Source organism: Cryptomeria japonica, chromosome 9, assembly GCF_030272615.1.
Source record: "Cryptomeria japonica chromosome 9, Sugi_1.0, whole genome shotgun sequence".
NCBI lineage: Eukaryota > Viridiplantae > Streptophyta > Pinopsida > Cupressales > Cupressaceae > Cryptomeria > Cryptomeria japonica.
Genome location: NC_081413.1, coordinates 5646454 through 5674191, shown reverse-complemented (window position 1 = coordinate 5674191; position 27738 = coordinate 5646454). Strand labels below are relative to the sequence as shown.

General features: G+C 38.0%; 1 protein-coding gene across 2 annotated transcripts in view; it reads left to right on the top strand.

Annotated features, from left to right (window-relative positions):
* Positions 1-27738, top strand: part of LOC131032502 (protein ENHANCED DISEASE RESISTANCE 2) — a 338782-nt gene that overhangs the window by 242846 nt on the left and 68198 nt on the right. For both annotated transcript variants that reach the window (XM_059210938.1, XM_057963515.2), the window contains one exon: positions 23291-23338. In XM_059210938.1, the coding sequence (XP_059066921.1) occupies positions 23291-23338 (48 nt within the window). The remainder of the gene's footprint in view (positions 1-23290; positions 23339-27738) is intronic.

Genomic DNA, 27738 nt, shown 5'->3' with positions numbered 1-27738 from the left:
AAGTGGATTGTCATATGTTTTCACTATACCCATCTCAAACAATGGGTTATCAACAATCTGAAAAGTATTTCCTTTTTTCAACTTAGGCCAACTATCTTGCTTTACTAAATCTGAAAATTCCAATTTAGGACATTGCTCAAAGACTTTTAGAATTTGGTCAAGCTCATTTTTCAAACTATTAGTCTCAATACCATTGTTCTGAAATGCAATTTTTGATTGGTCCTCTAAATCTGCCCCTTGAATGTCATCATTTTGACATATTTTAAACTCACAAAATAGGACAGCCTCTTGGTCATTACGGACTTCATCATTAGCTGCAGCATTTTCAGCTTCATAACATGAATCTCCATCCAACAATCTATTAACTTTTTCCTCTTGTTTAACATCTTCTATTTTCCTTTGCTTTTCCTCTAGAAGCACATGAGTGCATTCAACACTGTCACTAGCTCCATAAGAAACATTAAGAGATTCATCATGCACAACCTCAAATATTGTTTTTTCTTCTTCTTGAATGTCAACCTCATCAATGGTAGGTGCATGCATCACCAAAGAGTCTTCACGAAGCACTGTCTCAAAGTTAGGTTTCAAAACACCAACTCCATTTTTTGCCTTTGTATTAAAGATATTGTTTTCAGACTCTTCCTTATGTTTGGATTTTGAAAGAACCTTTATGAACCCCATTTTAATATTTGGATCCTTCATCAAATTAATCAATCCTTGCATTAACTCACAAATAGACTTATCTGTAGTAGATATTCTTCCAAACTCTGATATGCAACCAAAAAACCACGACCCAAGAGGATGGTAGGGAGAACTTGTGCTCTGATCAATTTGAACACACAAGCTGGCAGGAAAACATGGCTCTGATAACACTATAATATCCCAGTTATTTTTTTTGTTTTTTTAGGCCAATAATAATCATCCACAAATAGATAACCCGTTAAGGTTAGAAAGCATAAACTGAAAAACTTGCTAGAACTGCAACCCTTCCACTTTCTGATCACCAAGTGCCCACTGTCGGAAGGTGAGAGCATACGGTGTTGAGGGGATCGTTAGCTTCAAATAACTGGTAGCAAAACAATGCTTAGGCGGCAAGCCAACCCCTTCTGCTTATCTAGTGGGAATGCAAGAAACTTGGCGGTGAACCAGCCAAGAGAAACATAGAAAGGCACAAATCACTCAACCGCGATATTTCATCGGGAGGACTGAAACTACAAAACAATCTCAACCCAATCACTTATGCAGTGGGAGGAGCATTACACTCAGACATCACTCGACCACTTATAGTGGGAGGACTGAATTACAATTTACTTGTAAATAGGCAGCAAGCCAGCCTCTTCCACTTTTTAGCGGGGTGAGAGTTACAAGCTAGAATTGGTTATTAGTACTACTACTTAACCTTACAATAATCAAGATAATGTGAGAAGAGAGTAATGTTGAATACCCAAATAGGAACATGAAATTTCTGCTAACATAAAAATCTGTAGGCTGGAATTGCAAAACCGGCAACCTATGGATTCACTAAAACGCTCATAACTCTCTCATTACTCACCCAATTCACCCAAAATCTGTTCTAAACAATTGCTATACCCGCAACAATGAAAACAAACCCAAGGAAAGCCATCGAAACATGCATATTTATTTTGCATGCTTCCCAATGCATTCACAACACCCAACGCCTAACCTGGGAAGTTCGATTTTCAATATAAAAATCTACACTAAAAATAAGATGCTAAAATCTTACAACATGCATCGCCAGTGGTAGGAAGGAAGGATGAGCCGGTACCCAGAATGATGGAATCACCTGGCCAAGTGGTGTGAGCAAAATACACTTTCAGCAATCCCGCAACCAGCAACCAAAAAACACTCCAATCTCAAATAAAACACTCCATAATCTGCAACTCACTCACCAACAACACTGGGAATACATGGACACAACTAGGTACTATCTTGCAAGTACAAAACTGAGACTTAGCTAGGAAGCCACACTTCGAAGCTCAGATTTTCAATCGCCAATTTGGCAGCATAACGATGCAAATTCATTTCATACCAAATGAGAGGCCAAGCACCTGTATTTATAGATTTTTCCCTCTGAAATTCAAATGCAAATGGCGCCCAAAACCATTGAAATTCAATTTCATTTCATGTCATAGCCTCCCCTAGACATGGCGTTAATTTTCCCAAACTCCCTAGGCAAAGTTCGAACTTTTTCCTAGGTGACAACTTTGCGAAATAAAATAATATAAACATGAAATATTTCATCTTTCTCAACGCCACCATTTTAATGCCACTGACTTAGGAAAATAACAATATTGCTGGCAGATAGATATTTTTCCTAAGTTGCCCCATAACACAATTAATCAGTAATAAAAATAATTAAATATCAAACCTTAGGATAAGGAATTAATATTTAATTAAATAACTTATAACTCCAATACTAATTAATACCAAAATCAAGAATGAAGTTGTGCGATGAAGACCACTGAATTGTGTTGAGTCAGGACCCTGTCCGAGACTGCTAAAAAAAGAAATGGTCAACATAGCCACTTACTAAAAATAGTAAGTCAAGAAATACTGCTCCGAAAAACATAATTTTCGCACCCAAAGAAAGAGCTTGGAAAACTTAGTAGAACTGCATCAACCTAACAGCCAAACCCTAACTTACTAAAAATAGTAAGTTCTGACTTCACCAAAGAATCAAATGCATGTTATGCCACCCTGGAGTTCATGGAAAACCCAGAAAGAAACCATAAGTAGAACTGTAGAATTCCTTCCTGACAAACCCTAAAAAGCTCGTGTAGAACTCCACAAAAGTTGGAAACCCTAATTCTCCTTTCCAAATAGCCTATAGGTCTCCGGAGTAGGCCAATGGACCACTGAATGCACATCACTGAGAAGGGGACATTACATAGGAATGATTGATTTTATATCTAACACGATTGAGAGGTATCAATTAGGATCTAATTGGTAAATGATAACTGTATATCATTCCTTACTTTACTTGGGATTGTGATTTTAGGGCAAAAACTAGGGCATTGGAAAAGGGGACATTATAATTTATTTAAAGGACATCTTCTTACAAACAAATCTCTTTTCTTTTCATGTTTTTCATTCACATAGCTGTCAAGAGCTCTATCATTACTGTAGTCCATTGATAGCACTGCAAATAGTTGTAGATCACTTGATCTCAATTGACTATAATAGAAAAATCGCTATTTTATTTATTTATGAATTATGTAATATTTTGTGTTTCCTTTCTATATGCACAATAGAACATAAACATTTTGTCCTCATTTTTGTTTTCAAAAATGAAGGACCATTACATGAAATTTTTGTGAAAAAATGAAAATTTTACTCTATGGCACACTTCCCGAGGTAGAATTTCGACTAATCCTTGGATTTGCTTAATCCTCAGTCCATCCTCAAACTGTGTTTCGAATTTCGTCGCATTCTGGATTCGTTTGATATGTCTTTCCTTCAATTTCGGGTTTTTTCTCCCTGATTGCTGGTGGGAAATTTCTCTTGAATTGCAAGTTTTAATGATTTCCATTGTTTTGGCCTTTGTAGGGAAATTTTTGACTAATTACAAGTGCACTTTATTGAAAAATAAAAACTTGGAATTTTCTTTTTATTTCCCCCTTGATGCTTTTTGGTTTTTTCAGTTAAAATAGGGATTTTTCGGTTAAGTTACAAGTAAACTTGTAATTCTCTTCTAAAACCCCTACTTAAATGGTTTTTGCATGTAATAGGGTTTTTAAACCCCTATTACATATGTGCAAGTTATTAAAACTTGTTGTAGGGATTTTATTTTCCCTTTACAAGTTAAATGTAACTCGCACATCTCTCTCTAAAACCCGATTTTGCCTACAATTGAAATAAAGCGACATTTAAAACTTGTTATATTGCCCAAAAAACCCGATTTTTTCTCTAAAGTGCATTTTGGTGAATTTTAAACTTGTAATTTCATTTATAAAACCCGACTTTGCTTTATTGATGGAAAAGTGCAATTTTAAACTTGCTATTTCATCCAAAAAACCCGGTTTTCTCCAATACATGCAAAATCGAACTTGTTCATCTTTTTCAAAAACCCGACCAGCAAGAAAAACGGATTTGTTGAAGATTTAAAAGCAATTTTTGTGGAGATTTGTTGGAGATGCAAGGCATTTAGGATTTTTCCCCTATTCTCATGCATTTGCCCACACATATCACGTCATTCTAAGGTTTTGGATTGTTGGTTTCTTGGTGTCAAATATGCAACCTCCTAAGTCGTTTTTACTTGTTGAGGTAAGGCGTTGAAGTTTAAAGTAGATTCGCCCCCTTCTTGGGCCTTTTCACTTGCATTTGGTGCTACGAATTGCTGCAAATAACGTTTTTTTCTAAACGTCGCTAGGGTTTGGGATTGTGGTTTGTCTCTATTTAAGAGATATTCTTCTTTCTTCCAAAGATTGATCATCTTTTGGAGAGGCATTTTTAGATTGAAACAAGGTATGATTTCTTTTCTTTTCTTGTTTCATTTTCTTGTTTTCTTGTTTTCTTATTTTCCTTTCTATTTGTAAATATGTTGTTCTTGCCCCAAAAATCGGTTTTGTGAGAGAGATTTTCCCCCCTCATAAGCAATTTTTGAATTGCATTGATCTTCCCCATTTTTCCTCTTTACTTGTATTCGGGATTTTAAATTCTGGTTACAAGTTGGATGAAAATCTTTGTTCTTCCCTTATGGTTAAAAAAAATTAACCATTTTTGGTTAAAATTCCAAGTTGCAAAAATGAGAATACACATCCTTTCAAAATCGGGTTTTAAGAACCGGATTACATGTTGAAAGTTCTTTCCATTTTCATGAAAATGGCATTCCTAATTCGTCCCATTTTTATCCATTCATGTCACCCATATTCGTACTTTCCATTTTCGTCATTTTTCGCAAGTCTAATTCTCATTTTCCACCCATTTCTCCATTTGCAAATTTACAAGTGTACTTGCATTCGGGTTTTAAAAATCTGATTGCATATATGCTCTTTCCAACTTGTATACTTGCAAAAAAATTTCCAAGATCTGAAATTGGTCAAAGTCAAGATTCCCCATTCCCATTTATTTCCCATTTTTCTCTCACAAAAGTTGTGAAGTGCAAGAGTTGAAGTTCTTCCCATTTGAAGAAGGAAAAATGTTAGTTGCAGCTGATTATGATGTTGCTTTAACACTTCTAAGTCTTCATCACAGTATTCCAGGTTGTCCTTCAATGTCAGATTTGCCGTCATCTCCAATTCCAAAAAAGTTGAAGTATAAATATGACAAGTACCAAAATGAAGTTGCTCCTTCCCAAGTTTCCTCTCCTTTGGATCGCATAAGAGATACAGAGATAGGGCATGTGGACATGTCGGAATTTGTCAAGAGGGTTGAGGATCCGCAAGATAGCAATATACAACAACTGTTTAACAGCCATATCCATCACACATCTTCTTTCCAAGTGGCTGCCCTAGAACTTGAATTTGTTCTCGCTTGTGCCCATCACTTTGACAAGGAGACAAGAACTATTAAAAATGATGATGGTGAAACAATAATCCGCCTTGATGCAGACACAATTGAGAAAGTCTTCAAAATACCTCCTGCACCTGTTTATATGGAAATCTCCAAAGATAGTGCAGCTGAGTACTATGTGAAAAGGGAGAAGGACTGCAAACGTCATATCAACAGGTGGATCCATGAGCCACGAGCCGCCTTCTCAAGGTGGGCCAAGTTGTACCGTTGTGACTTCAAGTGGGAGATTGAGGACATCATAACTCTCCTCAGCAGGATAATGGGCCTTGAACATTCTAATGTTTTTGAGCCATGGATGTACCAGTTTATCATATTTGTAAGGCAGTCACATCACATTTCATTGGGAGAAGTCATCAGTGATGCCTTGTGTGAACAACTTGCAGTAGTCCTTTCTACCATGGCTTTCTACATGAACTCGTATTTGGTGTACTTGGCAGTATCACTCAGACATTTCCTTGGTCTTTCTACCAAGGGTGATCGCTTACTTATACCGGTATGGAAATATTATGATCAGCTACCTTTGAGACCTAGCAGATTGCATTTCAGAAGGATTCAAGATGCATTCTTCGGTTATTTTATGTGCCAGTTTGACAAGAATCTGAAGAACAGAAGAGTATCTGATGAGGCATGGAAAAGAGTGAATGAGTATGGATGCTTGTTTCTTCAATTCCCGACCTTTACTTATATGAGAGTTGGATGCTATAGTGGGCAGCCATACATGCTTCCTAGATACCCAACTGATAAGATAATTTTTATGGAGTTGGGAAGACAAATCATGGCTGTCCACGCTCATCAGTCTATCAGACATAAGGTTGGAATGGGGATCTCTACAACAAACCCATTAAAAATTGGTCGGTATTCTCTTGTCACATCCGTCAAAACTAAGGCTATGGACACTGAGATGTAGGAAATTAAGCTCAAAAGGTTTAAGTCCAGAGCTGATTTTGATTACCAGGGTATGAAGGAGAAGATCAAAAAATCCTTTGTGCACGTGCATCGTATTGAGGATATCTGAGTAGATCTTCGTACAAAGGTCGAAATTCTGAAAATGGATTACTGCAAGCTCACGGTTGATCAAGTTGTTGATTTGAACTTAGTGGATATTCCACAAGGGATGATTGATGATGGGCATGTACGTGATCCTGTATGCATTTCATGAAGGGTTGAGGAAGCTCCACTTCCTTCAATCCAATGGTCACACAAGGAGTGCACATCCATCCTTGAGAGATTTCAGCCTATCTTGGCTAACACCAACGCTTGGTTGAAAAGTAATGGTGTTAGACTCATTAAAATCAATGTTGGAATGGAAGATGATTCTACTGGGCCTCTTGGACGTAAGTCTGAGATTCAGGTTGACAATAAGGAAGGTGCATCATCTTCGAGCACGAGGATCTAATTGCGAGTTAGTTGGGCAGTAGTGCTTCCTCCTGAGGAGGCGACAGTTCGTGGGAAGGAAAAGTCACATTTCCATGTTCAGGTGATTGATCTTGATAATCCAGAAGAAGGGCAGCAATCTGATGATGCTCCTAAGTCTCCAGCTTCGGATTCGCCTCATGAGATCCCTTCCTCAGTTTCCATTGAGACGCCTCTTTCTCCTCCTGATTTAATGGTGGAGGAGTCTCCTTAGAATGCTATTCCTATTTCAGCATACGAGCCGCCTCCTGATCATCAACAAGAGTGTGCTGGAAGTTCCTGAAGAAACTCCTCCTTGGATCTAGCTGTCAGAGATTGATACCTCCACTTCTGGTTTTGAAGAATTTATGAAGCAATCTTCATGCCCATTGGTTATTGAGCAAACCGTGGTCTCCATCCAAACAAATACTACTCCCAGGATGACCACGGTTATTCAAACAGAAACTGCTTCTGCTTTGCCTACAGTTGCTACTGAAGGAGTTGATTGCTTTACCTCCACAGCTTAGTTCTTTTACTTCAAAAAGGAAGAAGCAAGAAATCTCAGCTGATGCCTTTGATTATCAACAACTTAAACAGTCTAGACCCAAGGTTGCTAAAAAGGCCAAGACTATCTCCACAGTAATTGTTGACAACAACAAGATGAAGGTAGCTGAAATTGTTGAACCCGTTGTAGATAAGCCACTTGAAGAAATGTTAGTTTCTTGATTACAAAGTTACAAGGATAGAATTGGGTAAGCAAACGTATGAGGTGATTAAACATGATGCCCAGTTTTCTGTAGCTTCACTGGTACAGCGGTGTGATCAACTTCTAGCAAAGAAAGACAAGCTAGAAGAGGAAAACTGACAACTTATGGCAGTTGTTCATAAAATTACAAAACCTGCTGCAGAAGGGAGTAATCCCACAAGTTCTTCCCATTCCCAAGAATCAATTCGTGGAATTGAAAGGGTTGCTAAGAAGGTACAAGAATTGGATTCCTGGGTTGATCGGCTTCATGATCTATGTGCACAAGTGATGAAAGACATTTTTCAGATGATGTCTAAGTTGAAAACCATTGAAGAGAAACTGGATCAGACTTTCTATACTTTCAAAAAGAATCTGGAAAGTGTTGAAGATAGTCTGACAATCTGGCGTACCATGCCCCACAACAGTTGAGTGTTCTACAGGAGCATGCCACCATCTCTTCCAGGGTCATGTACTTGGAATTTGAAGAGGTTCTGGAAAATAAGGCCCTTGTTCTTAAATCCCTCATTGAGGAGATTGGTGATGCAAAGAGATTACGGGGTGAAGTTTTCCAAGATATTGTCTCTCATTGTGAAAAGGCCTCTTGCAACATAATAAGTCAGGATGGAGAGCTAATACCAGAAGAAGAAGTTCTTGCAGATTTGCAGATAAGGATTCATAATGAATGGAGGAGTGATCAATTCTCAGCTGCTTCAATTCAAATATTGATGAAACACCAAATCTTTTTGTATGAAATTCAGTCCATCTTGGAGAAGGACAACTCTACGCTCCTCCGATGCCATGATACCATTCTGAAGACCATGGTTGTTACCAAGAACACCCATGAACCGGGTCCTGATGAACTATGAATGATCATCCAGAAGCTTGAAGGATTCATGTCTTCACGTGCTACAGCTTAAGTGTTTTTCAACACTTAGTTGTATTTTTCCACATTTGTAATCTTTAGTTGTAGTTTTTCTTTTGACAAGTTACATGTAAAAGCTTTTTTGTAAAATGCAAGTTAAGTCATTACTTGCACTTTTGTAATTACATGTAAGGCAACTACAAGTTGTGTTCAGTTAGGACTGTAGTTGGAATAAGTCTTAGTTAGTGTAATGTCCCTTTTTAGCGCAACATGATATGGGGTGTCGTTAGCCTATTCTGACACGGTCCCGAAGGCTAACAAGGACATTGGTGGAATCCTGAGGTGTTTTGGCCTAGGTGTTTTCAGTTTTAGGCCAATCGGTGCTGCTTTGACAGGGTTTCTAGACACTTACTATTTATAGTAAGTTAATCTCCAAACAGTGACTTGAAATTTTTAGTGTTTCCCTGGTTGGCATAATTATCAGTAAAAAATATTTGAAGGCGACAATGATTTAAAGGGATTATCAACAATGTTTTAATATTTAATGATAAAGTGTAAAGTTAAATTAAATATTTAACTTTATCATTATATTATAAGGTTGGGAATATAAAGTAATGTTTAAAATATTAAAAGTTCCCTTTAATGTGTACATTGTGGGAAATAATATTTTATTCTAAAATGTATTATCCCACATTTAGGAAATGAAGTGTTTGCATCTAGGAAGAAGATATAAATTGAGGTTGAGAGCTCTCTTTTGGGGTATGCTTGGATGAGATTAATGTTATGCTGTTGGATTTCGTAGAGATCTGATTATTGGGCTTGGAGGACGGAATCTCTCTTTGCTAGCATTCTCTTCGTTGTTGAAAGACACAGTCAGGAGGATTATTGGTGTTTTCATTCAGGAAACACATTGGGCTTCATCTGGTGCTCTCGCATGAAGTTTTTATAGGGGTTTGAAAGTGCAGATTTGAAGATAGTGATTTTGCTACAGTACTGCGCGAATAGTGTTTTTGCTACAGTACCACGTGAATAGTGTTTTTGCTACAGTACTACGTGAATAGTGTTTTGCTACAGTGCCACGTGAATAGTGTTTTTGCTACAATGCCGCGTGAATAGTAAAAATGCTACAGTACCATGAATAGTGCTGCTATAGTGCATGAACAATGTTGGTATGAAGTTTACTTGTTTTTCCTGCTGATTAGAAGTTTGGAAGGCTACCATTACATCTACAGATCACTACAACATTCAATTCCAGGTTTTTTCTATCATATTTTCATAACTAAGCATTGTAATTGTTGAATACAAACCTGAATCATTGTCGCAGCCCATAAGGCAGTTGAATGTGCACATTGATATTGCAAATCAGTATTTAACAACAAATAAGAAGTTTCGGGTTTTGCATATATTGTTGTATGTTTGTCAAGTGTTTGATAAAATGCCATGTTGATTATTAAGCAATTTAATTGATATCACATAGTAGTTTGCAAGTCTCTTTCAAAATGAAAATAGGGGTGGTCATTTCAGTTAGTTAGTGAAGTCTTAGTTAGTTATTGAATAATTCTTGGTGGTTGAAAGAATTTCTCAAGTTAGTTGGGATCCTCCTACCTTTTTCTTATGACTCCTCTCCTATAAATACTTGAGGGGTCTATTGTAATCTTTATCTTTTTGGAAAGCAAACAAACACTCTGCCAAATTTACAACAAAGAAGTCTTTGAGCTTTCATGTGTGAATCCAAGAATTGAAAGGAAAGGAAGGAAATTGCTCAAGCTTTGAGACTTTTTGCTACATTCTTGAGTTTGTGTTCTATATTATCTTTCTTGCAAGTGTTTCTTAGAGAGTTTAATCGCATTTGATTTACACTCTTTGTGCTGCAAGTATTTGAGGATAATATAAATTAGAATAAATACTCTTTTGAGAGGAGCTGTACGTCTTTGTGCTTGCACTTGTTCTTAAGAGAGTTTAGAAGCAGATTTTGTGAGAAATAGCTGTGAGTCTTTGAGCTTATACTACTTCCCATTGTTTTAAGTAGAAAAGAATAAGATATTCCAGTCTTTGAGCTGCTATAATTTGTTCTTGATAGAGTTAGTATAGAAAAGGGTAGATAGGACTTCACATAATCAAATCTTTGAGCTTGATATTGCTGTCTCGTCTCGAAGGAAGTGACAGAAGTATTTGAGCTTTCAGGAACTTCATTTCCTTTCTCTCATTTCATTTCGAAAGTTGTTACAGGTGTTTTATATCAAATCGCTATCACTATTCTATGAAGAGAAAAAGATATTGTCTTTCTTGAAAGAAGAAGAAAGATTGATGTCCCATCCTATTTTATTTTCAGAGTTGTAGTTAAATAGGGGGAGCCTTCCCTTAATTAGGAGAGTTTTACTCACACACTGTGGTTGAAACCACAATTTTGTATATTTCCCCAAGTGTACAAAATTTTTAACCAACAAAACATAAAATATAGAATACCAACAATATGATATCAATGCTTAATATCTAAACCCCTCTAGCATCTTGAATTTTATTAGTTATTGCAGCTCATTGGAAAGTACAAAATGTTGATGCACAAAATGTGACAGTAAAAGACCTTGTGAAAATTATATTATCAGCAACTTATAGTACTGGTGGCTGTTGAGGCATTGAACAGCAAGTATGGAAGATTTATGAGGTCTATATCTATGTTAGACCAAACTTTTGGGACGAGAACTGCAAGGGATGAGGGGACATGTTTCTGGGATGGGGATGGGAGGAAGGTCACTTTTTAGGGACATCAGAGGACGAGAATTAATAAAAAATGGAAAATTTAAAAAATATACAAGTTTTAAAATATTCATATGATGCATTGATAAGGAAATTATCATAACATCCAAGAATCTTAACACATAATATTAGAGTTCACTTGATATTTTCATTTCATATAAAGTGATATACAAATGAATTTTTAACAAAATTTAATTATATGCCTATATATTATATAAAATTACATCATAATGCTCAAAGGGTGCAAATTTCATTTAGAGAAATATGCTACTATCTATAATGAGCATCACCTAACACTGCAACAAAATCGGAGTCTGAGTCATTGCCACTATGAGAGGCTGCCTCATCTTGATTCAATGGAACCCCAAGCAACACATCATGTGCCTCCTCATCATCCATCTATGTAGTATCTTCATGATTAACATCCCAATGTGTGGTTGGAGTTTGATGATACTCAGCTATTTGTTGATCGTGAAGCTGCAAGGCGCCATGCACAATCACTATGTAATATCCCTTGTCCAGTCTGATTTTGCTGATGCCAAATGAATGAAGCTCCTTCAACAATGATTGCCGATTTAATTTAGGATTTTTGGAGACCTCTACGGTGGAAATCGCCCCCTAGGTAGCTGGCCGGTCTGCCCTAGAAGTTGTAGATGTAAAATAAAATAAAGTTGACCAACTTCAGGTCCAAATTTGTTATAGAATTTATTGTCTTGGACTCACGAAGTCAATGCACCAATGCCCATAAAATCCTGATCATCCAGCAATGAGTAATGAGTAAAAATGTGAGGATTAATAGGTCTGATTGATCTCCATGGCAGACGTGGAAATGACCTCAGAATGTGCCTTCAATCTAGTCCAAAATGCTCCCAAATGAATCTCCATTAAGCAAATCGTAATTCATACCCTGGCCGTGGCAGGTCTGAAGATGACTGATATTAACTCAGTATACTGAAGGTATAGACAGCATCAATGTCGAACACACCTTGGAGACTACCACACCAAAATGTCCCCTCTTGATTCCACCAAATCGTACTTTAGGAAGTTAACCTTTCGCTACAATATAAGCACAATTAGAAAGACTGAAATGTCTCTCTCTCAGCTGCAAATTTGTCTTCGAAAGAAGACCTCACAAATTAGGTGCTGATGTAGATTCCATCATGAATCCACTCCCAAGAAGAAGAACTAGGGTTTCGTCCAGCCCTTCAATCAATCTGTTGAAGGTTTGCATCCTCAGAGATTCAACTAATGCAAAGCATTAGATAGTTCCTCAAATTCATAATCCAAATCTACTTTGAAGCTTCATCTTGATCTCCTTAAATACTTTTTAACCCCAACATCTAGAAGCTTCTAGAAGTGACTTTATGAAATAATATTTAAATTGTCACTTTATTAAATTAATTAAATATAAAGTCATATTTAATTTTTAATATATTTGATAATTTTATAAATAATTAACTTAATATTATTAATTAAAATAATTAATCAAGCTATCCGTAAAATATATCAATAATTTGGACAACTTAATTAATTAAATTAATTAATTAATTTCTCTCCAAAAATGGGGACATTACACACTAGCTTCTGTAATCATCTAGAGGCAAGCCTATTCCTCTTGACCATAGTTTGAGGACTTGGACTCGACAGCCCAAAACTGAGCTAGGACTTGGCAAAGAAGAAAACTGCAGTTTTACCCAAAAAAAAAGAAATTAAATGATTTAGAGAACATAGGAACCTAATTTGATTATCAATTTGTCATAATTCAAATGTTACACATGCTATATGATCTTCAAACACTCAATATTTGAAAGTTCCAAATTTCATAATCTCTTACACATAGTTTCAAATTCAAATGTATAACTACATCATAAATTTATAAATGTTTACATATAATGATATGTTAAAATGAGAAAAAAAACTAAATACAATCTACATCTTTCCCTTTCCTCTTTTAATGAAGTCAATTTTTCAGATCTCGAAATAGAAGGTGCTACTACTACGGTATCTGAGTGATGATGAATTGTTTCTTGATCTTCAAAATGTTCTTTATCCTCCTCCACTGCATCCAATTCTGTTGGGGGTTTGGGAGTGGAGACCCTAATGAGTTTGAAGGACAACAATGATAAGCTGCACAAAGTGTTAGATATGAGAAAAACCCAACAATAGAAGGGGTGCGGGGAGACACACTTGCATTTCCCCATAGGATGGAAGTGGGGGTTTAGGGGCTATGCCCCCCAAAATCTTTTTTTGGATGATTAAAAATAGATGAGTTTGAGCCAAAATATGAAGAAGTGGACAGAAAAGTTCAAAAAGAAGTGAAAAACAATTAAAAACTAAAAAATATGTTTTCTGGGTGTTTATATTCACGAGTGGGAGTCCTAAGTCGAGACTCGCGAGTCTGACTCTAGGAATTGCTCGAGTCCTTCCTCAAGACTCGGCGAGTCCATGCTCAGACTGTAATGGGCACCCTAGAATGCCCAAAAACTAACCCCACTGCTGATAGGAATTTAGTCAAACAGTTTGCAGCCAACTCCTTATTCCTCCATTTAATGTTTCAATGTTTTTTTTTGTTTTCAAGCCTTTGCACAGGTATGAAACCACATAACATGAACTAAAAAGAATTTACAATGATAGGCAAGCTGGAAATTGAACTACTGCTGTTATAATATTATTTCAAGAATTAACAAAAATCAAATACATAGCAGGTTATTTTCAACTCACTAAATACTCCAGCATTTTGACATAATGTTCCAACCAAAGTTTCTAATTCTGCTGCTACAGTAACATGAATAGTGTTGCATGAATAGTGCCAGGTGAATAGTGCCGCGTGAATAGTGCCAGGTGAATAGTACCCGCGTGAATAGTGCCGCGTGAATAGTACCCGCGTGAATAGTGTCGCGTGAATAGTACCCACGTGAATAGTGTCGCGGCCTGTAGCTGGAAATGCAACCAAATAATGCTGCTGCTTGTAGCTGGAAAAAGCACCCAATCTGCCTGTAAATGAAGCTAATAGCAAAGGATTCCAAAGGCCAAACCCCAAGGGAATGACGTCTAGAATGTCACAAGAGAGGATAGACGTCCTCTAATGTCAAGAACGGATCTGCAACTCACACACCAAATTCTTCTCATATTCCCCCTCCCAATGAAGCCACAAAAGCTCCCTTTTATTCTTTCTCCAAGGGGCGACCCAACTCACTCAAGCAATGTGGGATAAAACATGTTCAATATAAAACATATTAAAATATTCACTTATGTCTCCCTTGGTTGCCCCTTTGATTTACACATATCTCCATAAAATAAATATTAAAGTAACACTTTAATATTTTACAATTAAATTAAATGTTACTTTAATAAAACTTCAGGCATTAAAATATATTAGCAATCAGACTCCGAATAGCGTGAGTGATAGCTCGTCGGAAAGCTCTCGCCAAGGAGTATCAAATCCAATCACCCAAAATTAGCCCCCGTTGTGTCCTGCTGACTTACTAAAAATAGTAAGTATGCCTGAAACTAAGTAAATCAACTTCGTTTTGGCCCAAACTGGAAATGACTAGGCCAAAACACTCCAGGATCCCTTTAAACCCTTCGTTAGCCCTCGGGACCATGTAGAGCTAGGCTAACGCACATATACTTGGTCAATCTGCTAGAGTGGGGACATTACAGTCCGCCCCCGTTGAAATTGTTTGTCCTCAAGCAATCTCAGTCCAGCCTGCTGTATCACCTGCTCATTCTCCCATGTAGCATCTTCCTCCGGCAGGTCTCTCCATCTGACCAAATACTCCTTCACTATCCTGTTTCTGAGTTTCCTCTCTCTGGTGTCCAGAATAGCCTCAGGTACTAACACGAGCTTCCCCTCCTCATCCAAAGGAGGTAAATCTGCAGAAGGTACTACACTCTGACCAATAGCTTTCTTAAGCCTAGACACATGAAATACATTGTGTACTCGACTGCCCTCTGGAAGCTCAAGCTCATAGGCGACTTCGCCCACTCTAAAATCTAGGCTTCAGCTTCTCTGCCCCGCTCCCCTTGAGAAATGATTGCCTATATGGCTGTAGCCTCAAGTATACCATATCCCCTACCTCGAAACTGCGCTCTACCCTGTGCTGATCAGCATACAACTTTTGTTGATTCTGAGCTTGCTGTATGTTCTCCTTGAGCACTCTCAGGATATCCTGACTATCCTGCAATAAGTCTTTGGCTTTGGGCACCCTGCTGTCCCCCAAAACCAGATCCATGAAGCTTGGTGCTTCATAACCATAAAGTGCCATGAAGGGTGTCATCCTGATGGACATATGATATGTAGTGTTGTAACAGTATTCTCCCATATGCAACCATCTAACCCAAGCCCTCTGCTGTGTAGTCACATAGTTCCTCAAATATCCCTCCACCCATTTATTCACAATCTCCGTCTGCCCATCTGTTTGCGGATGATAACTAGTGCTGGGTGTAAGATCTGTGCCACACAACCTAAACAACTCTTGCCAGAAAATACTCATAAATTTACTATCCCGATCACTGACAATGAATCTAGGTAGCCCATGTAACCTGAATATCTCTCTGAAGAAAAGATCTGCCATCTGTGCTGCTGTGTAAGTGGACGGAATAGCAAAGAAGTGAGCGAACTTCGTTAAGCGGTCTACCACCATATAGATGCAATCCCTCCCTTGCACTCGTGGCAACCTAGTGATAAAGTCCATTGAAATACTTTCCCATTTCCTATCTGGGATGGGCAAGGACTGTAGTAAACCCGCAGGGAACGTGTGCTCTCCCTTATTCTGCTGGCAAACTGCATGCTCTCTGACATACCTCTGAACATCATCCTTGAGCCCTCTCCATGAGAATCGCTCTCGGATCTGCCTATAGGTCTTGAAGACCCCCGGATGCCCAGCTGTAGGTGCATCATGAAATGCCCTAAGTATCGCTTCTCTCAATTGTGATGACGGAATCAAGTAAACTCTGTCCTGAAATCTGATCAATCCATCTATCACCTCATAGCGACCATCCTGCGTAGTACCTGAAATCAAACCAGACGCCCAAGTATCCCCGATATACTCTGCTATAATCTTATCCCTCCAATCTCTTGTAATCTCTGCAAGAGCACAAATGTGAGGTCTTCTGGATAAGGCATCAGCTACTACATTCCTCTTCCCTTTGACAAACTCAATGTCGAAGTCATAAGCCTGCAATTTAGTGACCCACTTCTGCTGCCTGTCATTCAAGTCTCGCTGGCTCATGAAATACTTTATGCTATTGTGATCCGTCTTGATCACAAACTTCCCTCCAACCAAGTAGGATCGGAATTTGGCCAAGGCATGCATGATGGCCAACATCTCACGATCATAAATAGAATAGCTCCTCTCCACACCTCGGAGCTTCCTACTCTCAAAAGCAATGGGGTGCTTCTTCTGCATCAATACTGCTCCAATCCCATCACCCGATGCATCACAATGAAGCTCAAAGGGCTTCGTGAAGTTTGGTAGAGCTAGAATTGGACACGAAGACATCACCTGCTTGAAATGCTCAAAACACCTCTGTGCTGCCTCTGTCCACATGAAGGCCCCCTTCTTAGTAAGATCTGTCAAGGGAGCAGCTGTCTGAGAAAACCCCTTAACAAATCTCTTATAAAAACCACATAAGCCAAAGAACCCCTTAAGCTGAGTAAGGTTCGTAGGTGTGGGTCAATCAACAATAGCTCTAATCTTTTCAGGATCCACCCGAACTCCCTTTGCACTGATAATATGACCAAGGTACAAAAGCTCTGTCATCCCGAACTCACACTTTGACTCCTTGGCATACAGGGACTCTCTCTCCAAAATAGATAGCACCTCGTCAAGATGCTGTAAATGCTCCCCCCATGTCTTGCTAAAGACCAAAGTATCATCAAAGAAAATCAAAACGTATCTCCTCAATTGCCCCCTAAACACCTGGTTCATGCAACTCTGAAAAGTAGTAGGAGCATTGGTTAGCCCAAATGGCATAACCAGAAACTCAAAATGACCATAGTGACACCGAAAAGCTGTTTTCTCAATGTCCTCTGCCCTCATACTGATCTGATGATACCCTGATCTCAAATCTATCTTTGTGAAGACACATGCCCCATGTAGCTCATCTATTAGCTCATCTATCCGCGGAGTGGGGTACCTGTTCTTAATGGTTTTTTTGTTCAAGGCCCTGTAGTCAATGCACATGCGCATTGTTCCATCCTTCTTCTTAACCAAGACAACTGCGGAAGCAAAGGGGCTTTTGTTGGGCCTGATGTGCCCCATTTCCAACAACTCCTTAATTGCCTTCTCTATCTCATCCTTATGTTTCTTAGGATGACGATAGGGAGTGATCATCACTGGTTTGGCTCCCTCCTCGAGCTCAATAACATGCTCTGCACCCCTATTGGGAGGAACCCCATGAGGAATATCACCAAATACCTTGGCATGCCTATCAAGTATCTCCTGTATATCTGGTGGATGACTCTTCACTCGAGGCTCCAGTGAAGCTGGCATAACTAAGCACTCTGTTGCCCACTCTATGTCATTATGTCGAAAAAGTCTCTCCATTCTCCTCAAAGACACTACCCTGCAACTCCCATCTGAAAGTCCCCTGAGCACAACAGTCCTACCCTCATGCTGAAACCTCATCTCCAACTTCGCTAGATTGAAAGTGAACTCAACCAGCGATGCCATCCATGTCATACTGAGGATGACGTCATAATCTCCCATGTCCACAACATAGAAATCATCTTCCAACTCATAACCATCTCCAAATCTAATGTGAAGATCCGAAACCTTCTGAGTACATAATAGCTTTTGGCCATTAGCCACCATGACTCTAAAACCATCATGCTCCTCTGTCTGTAAGCCTCTCCTAGCTACCAACTGTGTATCAATAAAGTTATGCGTAGCCCCAGTGTCAATAAGGGAAATCACCTTCTGTCCCTGGATAGTACCTCTCACCTTAAAGGTGATTGCCTTTCGAACCCCGGTTAACCGTGCCAATGATCTGTCATCCTCAACAGTTCTGCTCCTCTCTGTAGTACTCCCCCTCTGACTCTGACTCCTCTGCTGAAAAATACTCCATTTGATTTGCCTTAGCCTTGAGAGGGCATTTATGAGATAAGTCCCAAGGCTCTCTACACTGGAAGCACAGTTTCTTCTTTCGAAGTTCATTCAAGGTTTCGCTGTCTAGTCCTTTTGATCCTTCTTTGGGTTTGTTATACTCTTTCTAAAATGGTTTTTTGTCTTTGTCCTTGCGGTAGGAAGAATCTGTTGAATGGTATTTTCCTTTGTATACTGAAGGGGCTAAATCTCGTGCCTTTTTAGTTGCTTCTGCTAAGGTGAGTGGATCATGTCCCTTCACCCAACCACGTAATGGATCAGCAAGCCCATCACAAAATAACACCACCAATCTCTTAGGAGAGATATCAGTAACAAGTACAGACAACCGCTGAAACTCGGCGATGTAAGCATCCACCGAACCTGTTTGTTTTAACTGTGCTAGCTCCTTGAAATGTAACTCGGGATCCCTAGTGTCAAATCTCTTAATCAATCTTTCTGTGAATTCCTCATAGGATGTAATCTGATTATGCCCCAGAGTCACCATGCCATGATGCCACCATTCATGCGCAACGCCGTCCAAATGCATAGCCGCATACTTGATAGCCTCCTCCTCAGGCATAGGATTAAGCTGTAAGTATGTATCTACCTTCTGCACCCAAGCTCGTGCAGTCATCTTCCCTGAAGCATCATAATAAGGCAAGGTAAGTTTTCCAACTTTCTTCCTCAGCTCAAAATTCTGATTCCTCCCTCCTGCTCTAGGCATATGTCTCATCCTCAAGTCCATATAATCTCTGAGGGAAATATCTGCCTGAAACTCGGGTCCACTGGCCTCCCAGTCCCTCCTGAACTGACCTTGTAACTCAGTAATCTGCGGTTCGTTCACTGGTTGAACCGGATCCCTAGGTGGAAAGGTGGGTAGAAGAGGTCTCGAGCTCGCTGTTCGAGCTGGGTGTGCAATGTGTCTAAAGTTATCCGCCTCAATCCCATTGTTGCCATGTCTATTATTACCATTAATGTTATTCTCAGGGCCATTGTTGTTGCCTCGGCCTCCATTATTATCATTGCCCCTATTGTTATTGTTTCCATTGTTGGCATCACCTGGATTAATATTAACGCCCATCTGTCTAGCCATAAGCTGCAACATCATGTCCATTCGCCTATTCTGCTCCTGCTGCATACGCTGCCCTTGCTCTAACGTACCCAGCAACTGTCTGAACATTACCTCCCCCTGATCTGGAACGATATTCCTCTCATCTCGGTCACCCATACTGCTGTCCTAATCGAAGAATATTTCCTCTGTCTGTATGACTGGATTCTATGTCCACCTGCACGGATGAACTAGACTGCTCACTCTGACTATCCGGATTTCTATTTTGTTTGGCCCTGGTATTGCGAAAATTATAATGCCCCTGTCGCATGCTCAATCATACATTCTGGACCTGTTTTATTTCTGCAATATGTTTTGGTGAGTTTCCCACAAGATGGCAGAATCTTCTGCTCTGATACCACTGTAACGGGCACCCTAGAATGCCCAAAAACTAACCCCACTGCTGATAGGAATTTAGTCAAACAGTTTGCAGCCAACTCCTTATTCCTCCGTTTAATGTTTCAATGTTTTTTTTTGTTTTCAAGTCTTTGCACAGGTATGAAACCACATAACATGAACTAAAAAGAATTTACAATAATAGGCAAGCTGGAAATTGAACTACTGCTGTTATAATATTATTTCAAGAATTATCAAAAATCAAATACATAGCAGGTTATTTTCAACTCACTAAATACTCCAGCATTTTGACATAATGTTCCAACCAAAGTTTCTAATTCTGCTGCTACAGTAACATGAATAGTGCTGCATGAATAGTGCCAGGTGAATAGTGCCGCGTGAATAGTACCCGCGTGAATAGTGTCGCGGCCTGTAGCTGGAAATGCAACCAAATAATGCTGCTGCTTGTAGCTGGAAAAAACACCCAATCTGCCTGTAAATGAAGCTGATAGCAAAGGATTCCAAAGGCCAAACCCCAAGGGAATGACGTCTAGAATGTCACAAGAGAGGATAGACGTCCTCTAATGTCAAGAACGGTTCTGCAACTCACACACCAAATTCTTCTCATATTCCCCCTCCCAATGAAGCCACAAAAGCTCCCTTTTATTCTTTCTCCAAGGGGCGACCCAACTCACTCAAGCAATGTGGGATAAAACATGTTCAATATAAAACATATTAAAATATTCACTTATGTCTCCCTTGGTTGCCCCTTTGATTTACACATATCTCCATAAAATAAATATTAAAGTAACACTTTAATATTTTACAATTAAATTAAATGTTACTTTAATAAAACTTCAGGCATTAAAATATATTAGCAATCGGACTCCGAATAGCGTGAGTGATAGCTCGTCGGAAAGCTCTCGCCAAGGAGTATCAAATCCAATCACCCAAAATTAGCCCCCGTTGTGTCCTGCTGACTTACTAAAAATAGTAAGTATGCCTGAAACTAAGTAAATCAACTTCGTTTTGGCCCAAACTGGAAATGACTAGGCCAAAACACTCCAGGATCCCTTTAAACCCTTCGTTAGCCCTCGGGACCATGTAGAGCTAGGCTAACGCACATATACTTGGTCAATCTGCTAGAGTGGGGACATTACATAGACTCGCTAGGACACGGCTTGCGAATTTGTGGCTATGGGACTCAGCGAGCTCCGGGACTTGTAAGTCTCCCAAGTTTTGGAAGAGCCCGCAATTGATGCTCTTGATTGATTGGATGAAGCTATATGTAGACCAATTCCTCTTTGCAACAAAGGAACTAGGAACTTGTTAAAGGAGACAAGTGGCAAGCATCCTCAATTTCGATGCATCCTTGCCATGCCATGTCCACCATCCAATGGGGTTGTTTTGTGCTAATTTAGCTTTTTACATCCTCGCCTCTAGTCTATTGAATGTTAGTCCATGAAGAATCACAAAGTCTAGCCATTGTGCTCTTTGTTTGCTAGACCCCTGAGTATACATTTTCCCAAGGGCCTTCATAAAACCTTCTTTCACCTCTTCATCATCAAATGGAGGCGCACTCCTAGGTCTTGTTGCAATCCATTTGGGATTTAGAGTGTAGGTAGTCATATGAAGTGGGATGTTCATAGTGTTCCACTACCGCATCACAATGGTCCTAATGTGCTCCTCATAAAATCCCAAATTAGGGGCCCTTGCTAAGAATTTATTTCTTCATCTGTCCAAGCATGTTGTCAAATGTCTCATAAATCTCTCCAAGGCTAGGAGAGTCTGTATCAACATATCTTCTGACCCGCACAATAAGCAAGATAATGGAGCAAATATATCTACAAAGAATGAAAATTAAATAATTTAGTAAATTTTTAATTTACAAGTTGGAACATAGAATCTTATAAACAATAAATTTTTTTAAATCAGCAATTTATATTTAATGTCAATAACAAAATGGAAACTATAAATTTAATTTAGCAATGTATTAGTTAAAAATAAAAACAGAAATTTAATCCTAAAATCAGAATGCTAATAATTAAATCAGCAATTCATTAAAAAAGATAAAAAAAGAAAAAAGAAAAACAATCTCTTACAAGGCATGAATTCTTTTACTCCTTGTTAAGGCATGCCTAAAAGATGGGACTAAACTCTTGTATAGCTGCCCCTATAGTCCTCCTTGCAAATATGACACAACCATACTTTATTCCCCCTGAATTTTTCTCTTCTCACTATGGCTGTTGCAAATTCTAAAAGTGGTTTTTTTGGGTTAAATGGGCCCTTTGCATAATTTTTCAAGAGTTCAAAAGGGCATTGAAATGAATTTTCTGAATTATATGTCCCCAAAACACCCACACTCGAAGAACTTCCATGGCATGCTTGTTCAATTTCAATTTCTCGACCCTCACTGCCCTCACTGTCGTTAGTGCTCATTGTTTGTTTTGGTTGAAATATATATTGAATGACAACTACAAATGGAGACAGAGAACACAAACAAATGAGAAAACTCTCCTAAGCATTTGAAATTTTGACAAAAACAAAAAACTGCAAAGAGAATTTGTAAAAACTAACAAAAAATAACGAACTTACCTCAAATGATGGAGACTTGGTTTTGTTTCGCCCTTTGCTCACTTATCTTTCCTTTTTTCACTTGGTTTTTCACAGCTCTGCTCTTCTTCCTTCAGTTCTTCATGATTTGCAAAATGACAAAAATGAGCTTTTTTTTTTCATTTTGAATGCTATAATACCCTTAACAATAGTGTCAAATGAAAGGACATAACATCACAAACAAATAGGTTTTCATTGCTGTTATAAATTCTGATCACCAGCCAAGGAGAAATCAGAAACCATCGATAGTTGTTTAACTCCAAGAAGGGGTCCTAGGGAATCATCTAGGAAAAGGTTCAAGCTTAGATTTGTTAATGCAGCAATCCTCAAAGGCATAAGGAAAGGCATTCCTATAGAGTTTGAGGTTAAAATAGAAGAAAAAGAGCTAATGATACGGCAGTGACCATGGGCTTTAGACTGGGGTAAAGGAGAACAGTTGTCATCCCATGATGTTTGTCAATCTAAACATGTGGCTAGTTGCAAGATTATCTGATTAGTCTACAAATTTCTAAATTTTTTGAGGTGTCTTTTTATATTGTAACTGGGCTATGGCATATTTTATTAGTTTCAACAACTTTAGTATGAGTTTCTTAAATTTTAACGAGAGCTTTATTATTATGCAATTTATTTAAATTTGATGATAATTTACTAAAAATTTGGTTCATGTCCTTGTTTTGGGCAGCTTTCCTAATAAATTACTTATTCAGTAAATCTTCAATGCAAAATAAATTCTACTTTACAGTGGACATAAATTCTATTTTCTTATTATGAATTGTAATTGCTAAAATTGAAATCTTTTATTTGATAAAAACCTTTGTGAACTATAAAATTCTTGATTATTGTTTTGCTTTTTGTAGGGAGAAGCCTGCAAGAAGTTACCCTTCATTCTTGTCATAAATTTACAGGTACATGAGTTTTCTTTCAATAAGAACTATTTGTCTATGTATATATTTAATGTTTTATTGGATTAAAATTCTAATTAATGTTTTAAAATTTCGTATCTATCTTTAGAATTGAACCTTCCAAATCTACAAAATTCTTTTCTTTGACCCTAATAGTTATCTATAAAGATTCTGGTAGATTTATAAATTCTGCAAGGAAGGTGTTTTCAAGGTGTTATGTATAATTCCCCTTGTAGGCAGTAATGGAGTTGGTAAGTGATGGGGGTAATTATGTGAATGATATTGAAAATTCTAAGACATTTAAAGAGGCTTTTCCCTCATGTAAAGTTTTTGATTCACTTGCATTGGCTTGGGTTAAAAGCTTAGGAATTATGCTACATATTGTTGAATGCTTCAAAACAGTTTTTTTTCCCTACTTGAAAAGTAAAATATGCAAAAGGTAGTCATTTGTAACAGTTACTAGAATGTGGATCACTCAATGTTTAGACCTTTTGCTTGGGATCCTGTTTTAAACCTTTGCAATGCTATTTTTAAGTCATTCCCTAGATGGAGTAAAGTCAGTGATGTACCACTCAATTCATGGTTTTGGGTAACCCAAATTATCAGACCATTAGGGGATGTTATTAAAATGGAAGATAGTAGATCGTCTTAGCCTTGAATGCTAGATTTTGAAGCCTGCAAATAGTAAAAAGGATACAAATTTTGGGGTGAAGTTCTCTAATGAGGTACTTTGTTTGTTGAGGCTAAATAATTCAATGGCGATGATAAAGATAACCTTGACTGTCTTCAACTATCTGAAAGTTCTCTACTAAAACTCAATGAACTTAAGCCTTCCTTTCAGAACTTGGAAAAAGTGGTTTGCTGGTAAAGGGTTAGAATTTGGTTCTAAGGGTTTGAAGGGTTCCTCTAAAAGACAAAATATCCTTCCTCAGGATTAAGGAATAGATAGAGATGGAATTGGTCAGAATAGGGGTGCTAGTGTTGGTATTGGCTTTATTAGTGATGATAAAAATGGTTTTATTGGGAGTGGTAGCAAAACTCTTATGATCCTTGCTTGCTCCAAAGGATTGTGTAAAGAGGTAGGCAAATTCCCCCTTATTAGTAATTGTCTTGGTTTCCTATTTGTTTATTGATGAAACTCATCAGTTGGAAAGGAAAGGCCTTGAAGCCTTACACAAGAAATATTTTCTCAAGAGTCTATTGAAATCTAGGCCAGGGTTAAATTGTTTTTTTCTATGAGAATTTAAATCTACGTGGTTCAATATTGAAAGTGCTTGTATTGTAATTTGGGTAAAAGTGAAAGATCCCTGATGGATCCCCTTGCTGATCTGCTGTAATTTTTAAAATAATAAACTATATTTTCCTGTGATTTTGATGATGGTCTTACAGAATAAAGAGAAGTTGCAGAATGTTTGGTTTCTTTTCCTTTTCTTTGAATATATGAGCAAGTAATGAATAAAGAACAACAAATAAGGAAGGAAACTGAAACAAGTAAGAACATTCAATTAAATCAGAATTGATACAAGTCGTACCAGGCAGATTTCTGATTTATAATATCCAGATTATTCCCTACGCACTGGGGATGTGCTTACATCCAATAATGGCACCAACTGAAGGGTAGATGATGAACACAAACCAAGAACACCAGCTATGGCTGAATGAAAGTCTTCACCACTTCCAGCGTATAGTGTACCTGCTGTAATGGTGGCATGAAGCTGAAACAATCACGCCCCAGTTGGGACATTCAACCACCCTGCTGAAACCCTCACCAAGCAATCTGAATCTCCACAAGGAATAGCACATACACTATGACCAATAATGCCAATGCCAAAAGAATCCACTGCCAATCAATAGTTGAGGGCTACGTCCCAGCCAGTACCAATCATGGGGTTTGCGTCCCAGATTGAAGAATTGCTCTACCAGAGCAAAATCGCACCAAACAAGTTTTCAATATGTAAAAGATAATGAGAAATTAGGCTTCCTTCTCCTTATATCTCTTTCCTTCCAAATCGAACCCTAAAGATATATGAAAAGTGTGCTTTAATATAAAGTCATATTTCCCAATATTGGGCGCCCAAATATAGAAAAAACACCACTTTTTCAATATAAAATAACTCCAAGCGCCAAAAGGACCTTGGCAAGTGAAAATCATTTAGAAAAGTTCAAGACCTTTCCAACGAGCTATAACACATGGGCATATGAATCTAGATGAAGCCAAAAACCCCTTATTACTCCGAAATGGCTATAGACATAGCCTTATTTAAAATATTAAAACGCTAACTTAGGAAATATTTAAATATATTAAAAATATAACCCAAATAGCTACAGAAAGCTCGAAACACACCAAAAGCCTGAAACTGAACCTGTCACCTGTTTGTGACTGATGTCGGAAGTCATGGATCAACTGGCAGTCTCATCCCTAAAATCTAGGGATGCTCCTAGAAACTAGGAAACACATCCAAATCTTCTGAAACTGAAACCAAGGAATGGTCTCATGGAACCCCAACCCTGGATGCTGTCATAACCTCCTAAAATGTAGGAACTGCCTCCTAAAATCAAGGAACTGCTCCAAACTGGCTCCAAACTGCCTATAAAGCCAAAATCCAGTCACTATATGCACTGAATGAGTCTCAAACAACCTTTACTAGCCTACGAGACTCCAATGATAGGCCAACTCCTCCGTCTCTGATGTCCACTCTAGAAAGGGGACATGACAAAAAGTTGGTGTGTTTTCATCAAAGAACATGAAAGGGAAAAGGGATGTGCCTATTCTCTTAAATCCTATTTTAAATTTGGGAGTTTATCCCTTTGATAGAGTAATTTGGACTGAATTGTTCATGTAGGATAAGCAATCGGGGTTTGTTATGTGTATGGATCCAATGCTTACACAGAAATAACCAATCTTTAGAATTTGATGCAGGACCATCTTGGTTCACAGACAATTCTATTAACAGCTCTCAAAAGTATAATAAACACTTATGAAAAGGAGAGGGCAATTCTCAAAAGTTGAGAGTTTTTTCTATTAACAGCTTGCTGTACTTGTTAAAGCTTATCCTTCGTTTCTAACACTTCATAATATGAGGAGTGGTGATTTAAAATTTTTAGGAGGTTGCAATTGCTTAGTCGGAGGTTGTGATTCCTTATTAGATTCTGCTCCTCGCATAAAATAATGTTACATAATACCTGGGCTTCTGTACATATCTTCATTTAGCTGTTTCACTTTGGGGAAAGGAAAAAATAATAAGTGGGCCCCATGAAATGCTCTAATATTTGTTATTTATAGGGAATCTTTGATACTATTACAGCTGTTGGTTTTTTTTAGTTTATTTTATAATTATTTTTGGCATTGCATTTACTGACTAGTAATAATGAAATAAACTTGCTATTCATTTCTTGTAAACTTTTGGGTCATTTACCATCATAACTATTATAAGTTTAGAAGTTGATTTAAATATTGTAAATCTAGATGGTTATGCTACCACTTCATTTAAAATCACTTTTTATTTTTAGAATTGTTATTTCTAACAATAATTTGTGTGATTCTGTGATGTCCAATTCTCGAATTACGACTAGTTCCCATAAACATTACCCACTGAGATCATTCAAATTCGAGAAGTCTCCCATGGTGATGAATTTGTAAATAAATTTCGAAAAGAGACTAAACAAGCTTTACGATCTTTCTATCAACCATATCTGAATTAGCGATTCTACAGATCGACTGAGGCAAGTATCGATTTAGCATATTAAGTTTACAAAGGCATCGATGATTGATAAGGAACAGCGATTACATCGCGGATGGATAGAGACGATAGACTATGGCATTCTAACCAGCATTGATTAAGAATCAAGATCAATAGATTGATTTAAAGAGAAACTAATCACGAGATTAGTCAAGCAATGATTAAAGAATTGTATAGTAATAATGATCAACATTCCTTAATGATGTCGTCAAGTATGATCAGGCATATTTAATCGATAAAGTAGAAAGAAAGACTAATCTATTTTATGGAGGATTAAGCTGGGAAATGACAGCAATTCTAATATGGACTTAATCGGTGATTAAATGATAGGTTACCACTAACCGATTGAAGGCTAAGGGATGCATGGGCATATAGGGATCAGATATCGATTATAAGGGTAGCAAATAGTGAATTTTAAATCGATAACAATGTTTGTCATAATATGGTGTGATAATTATTAAGGAGAGGGGGCAATGATAAATAGACATGTCTTTTGGAGTTTTAACTCAAGACACAGAAGTTATCAATCGGATTTCATATTCACAGCACTCAGGGAGGCCTTTGGTCAGCTGAGTAAGAGGGAGGGGTATCATCCGCCCCAGAATAAGGTGAAGTACGCACAATTAGAAAGTAATAATAAGACATAGCGCCGCACTATAGCAG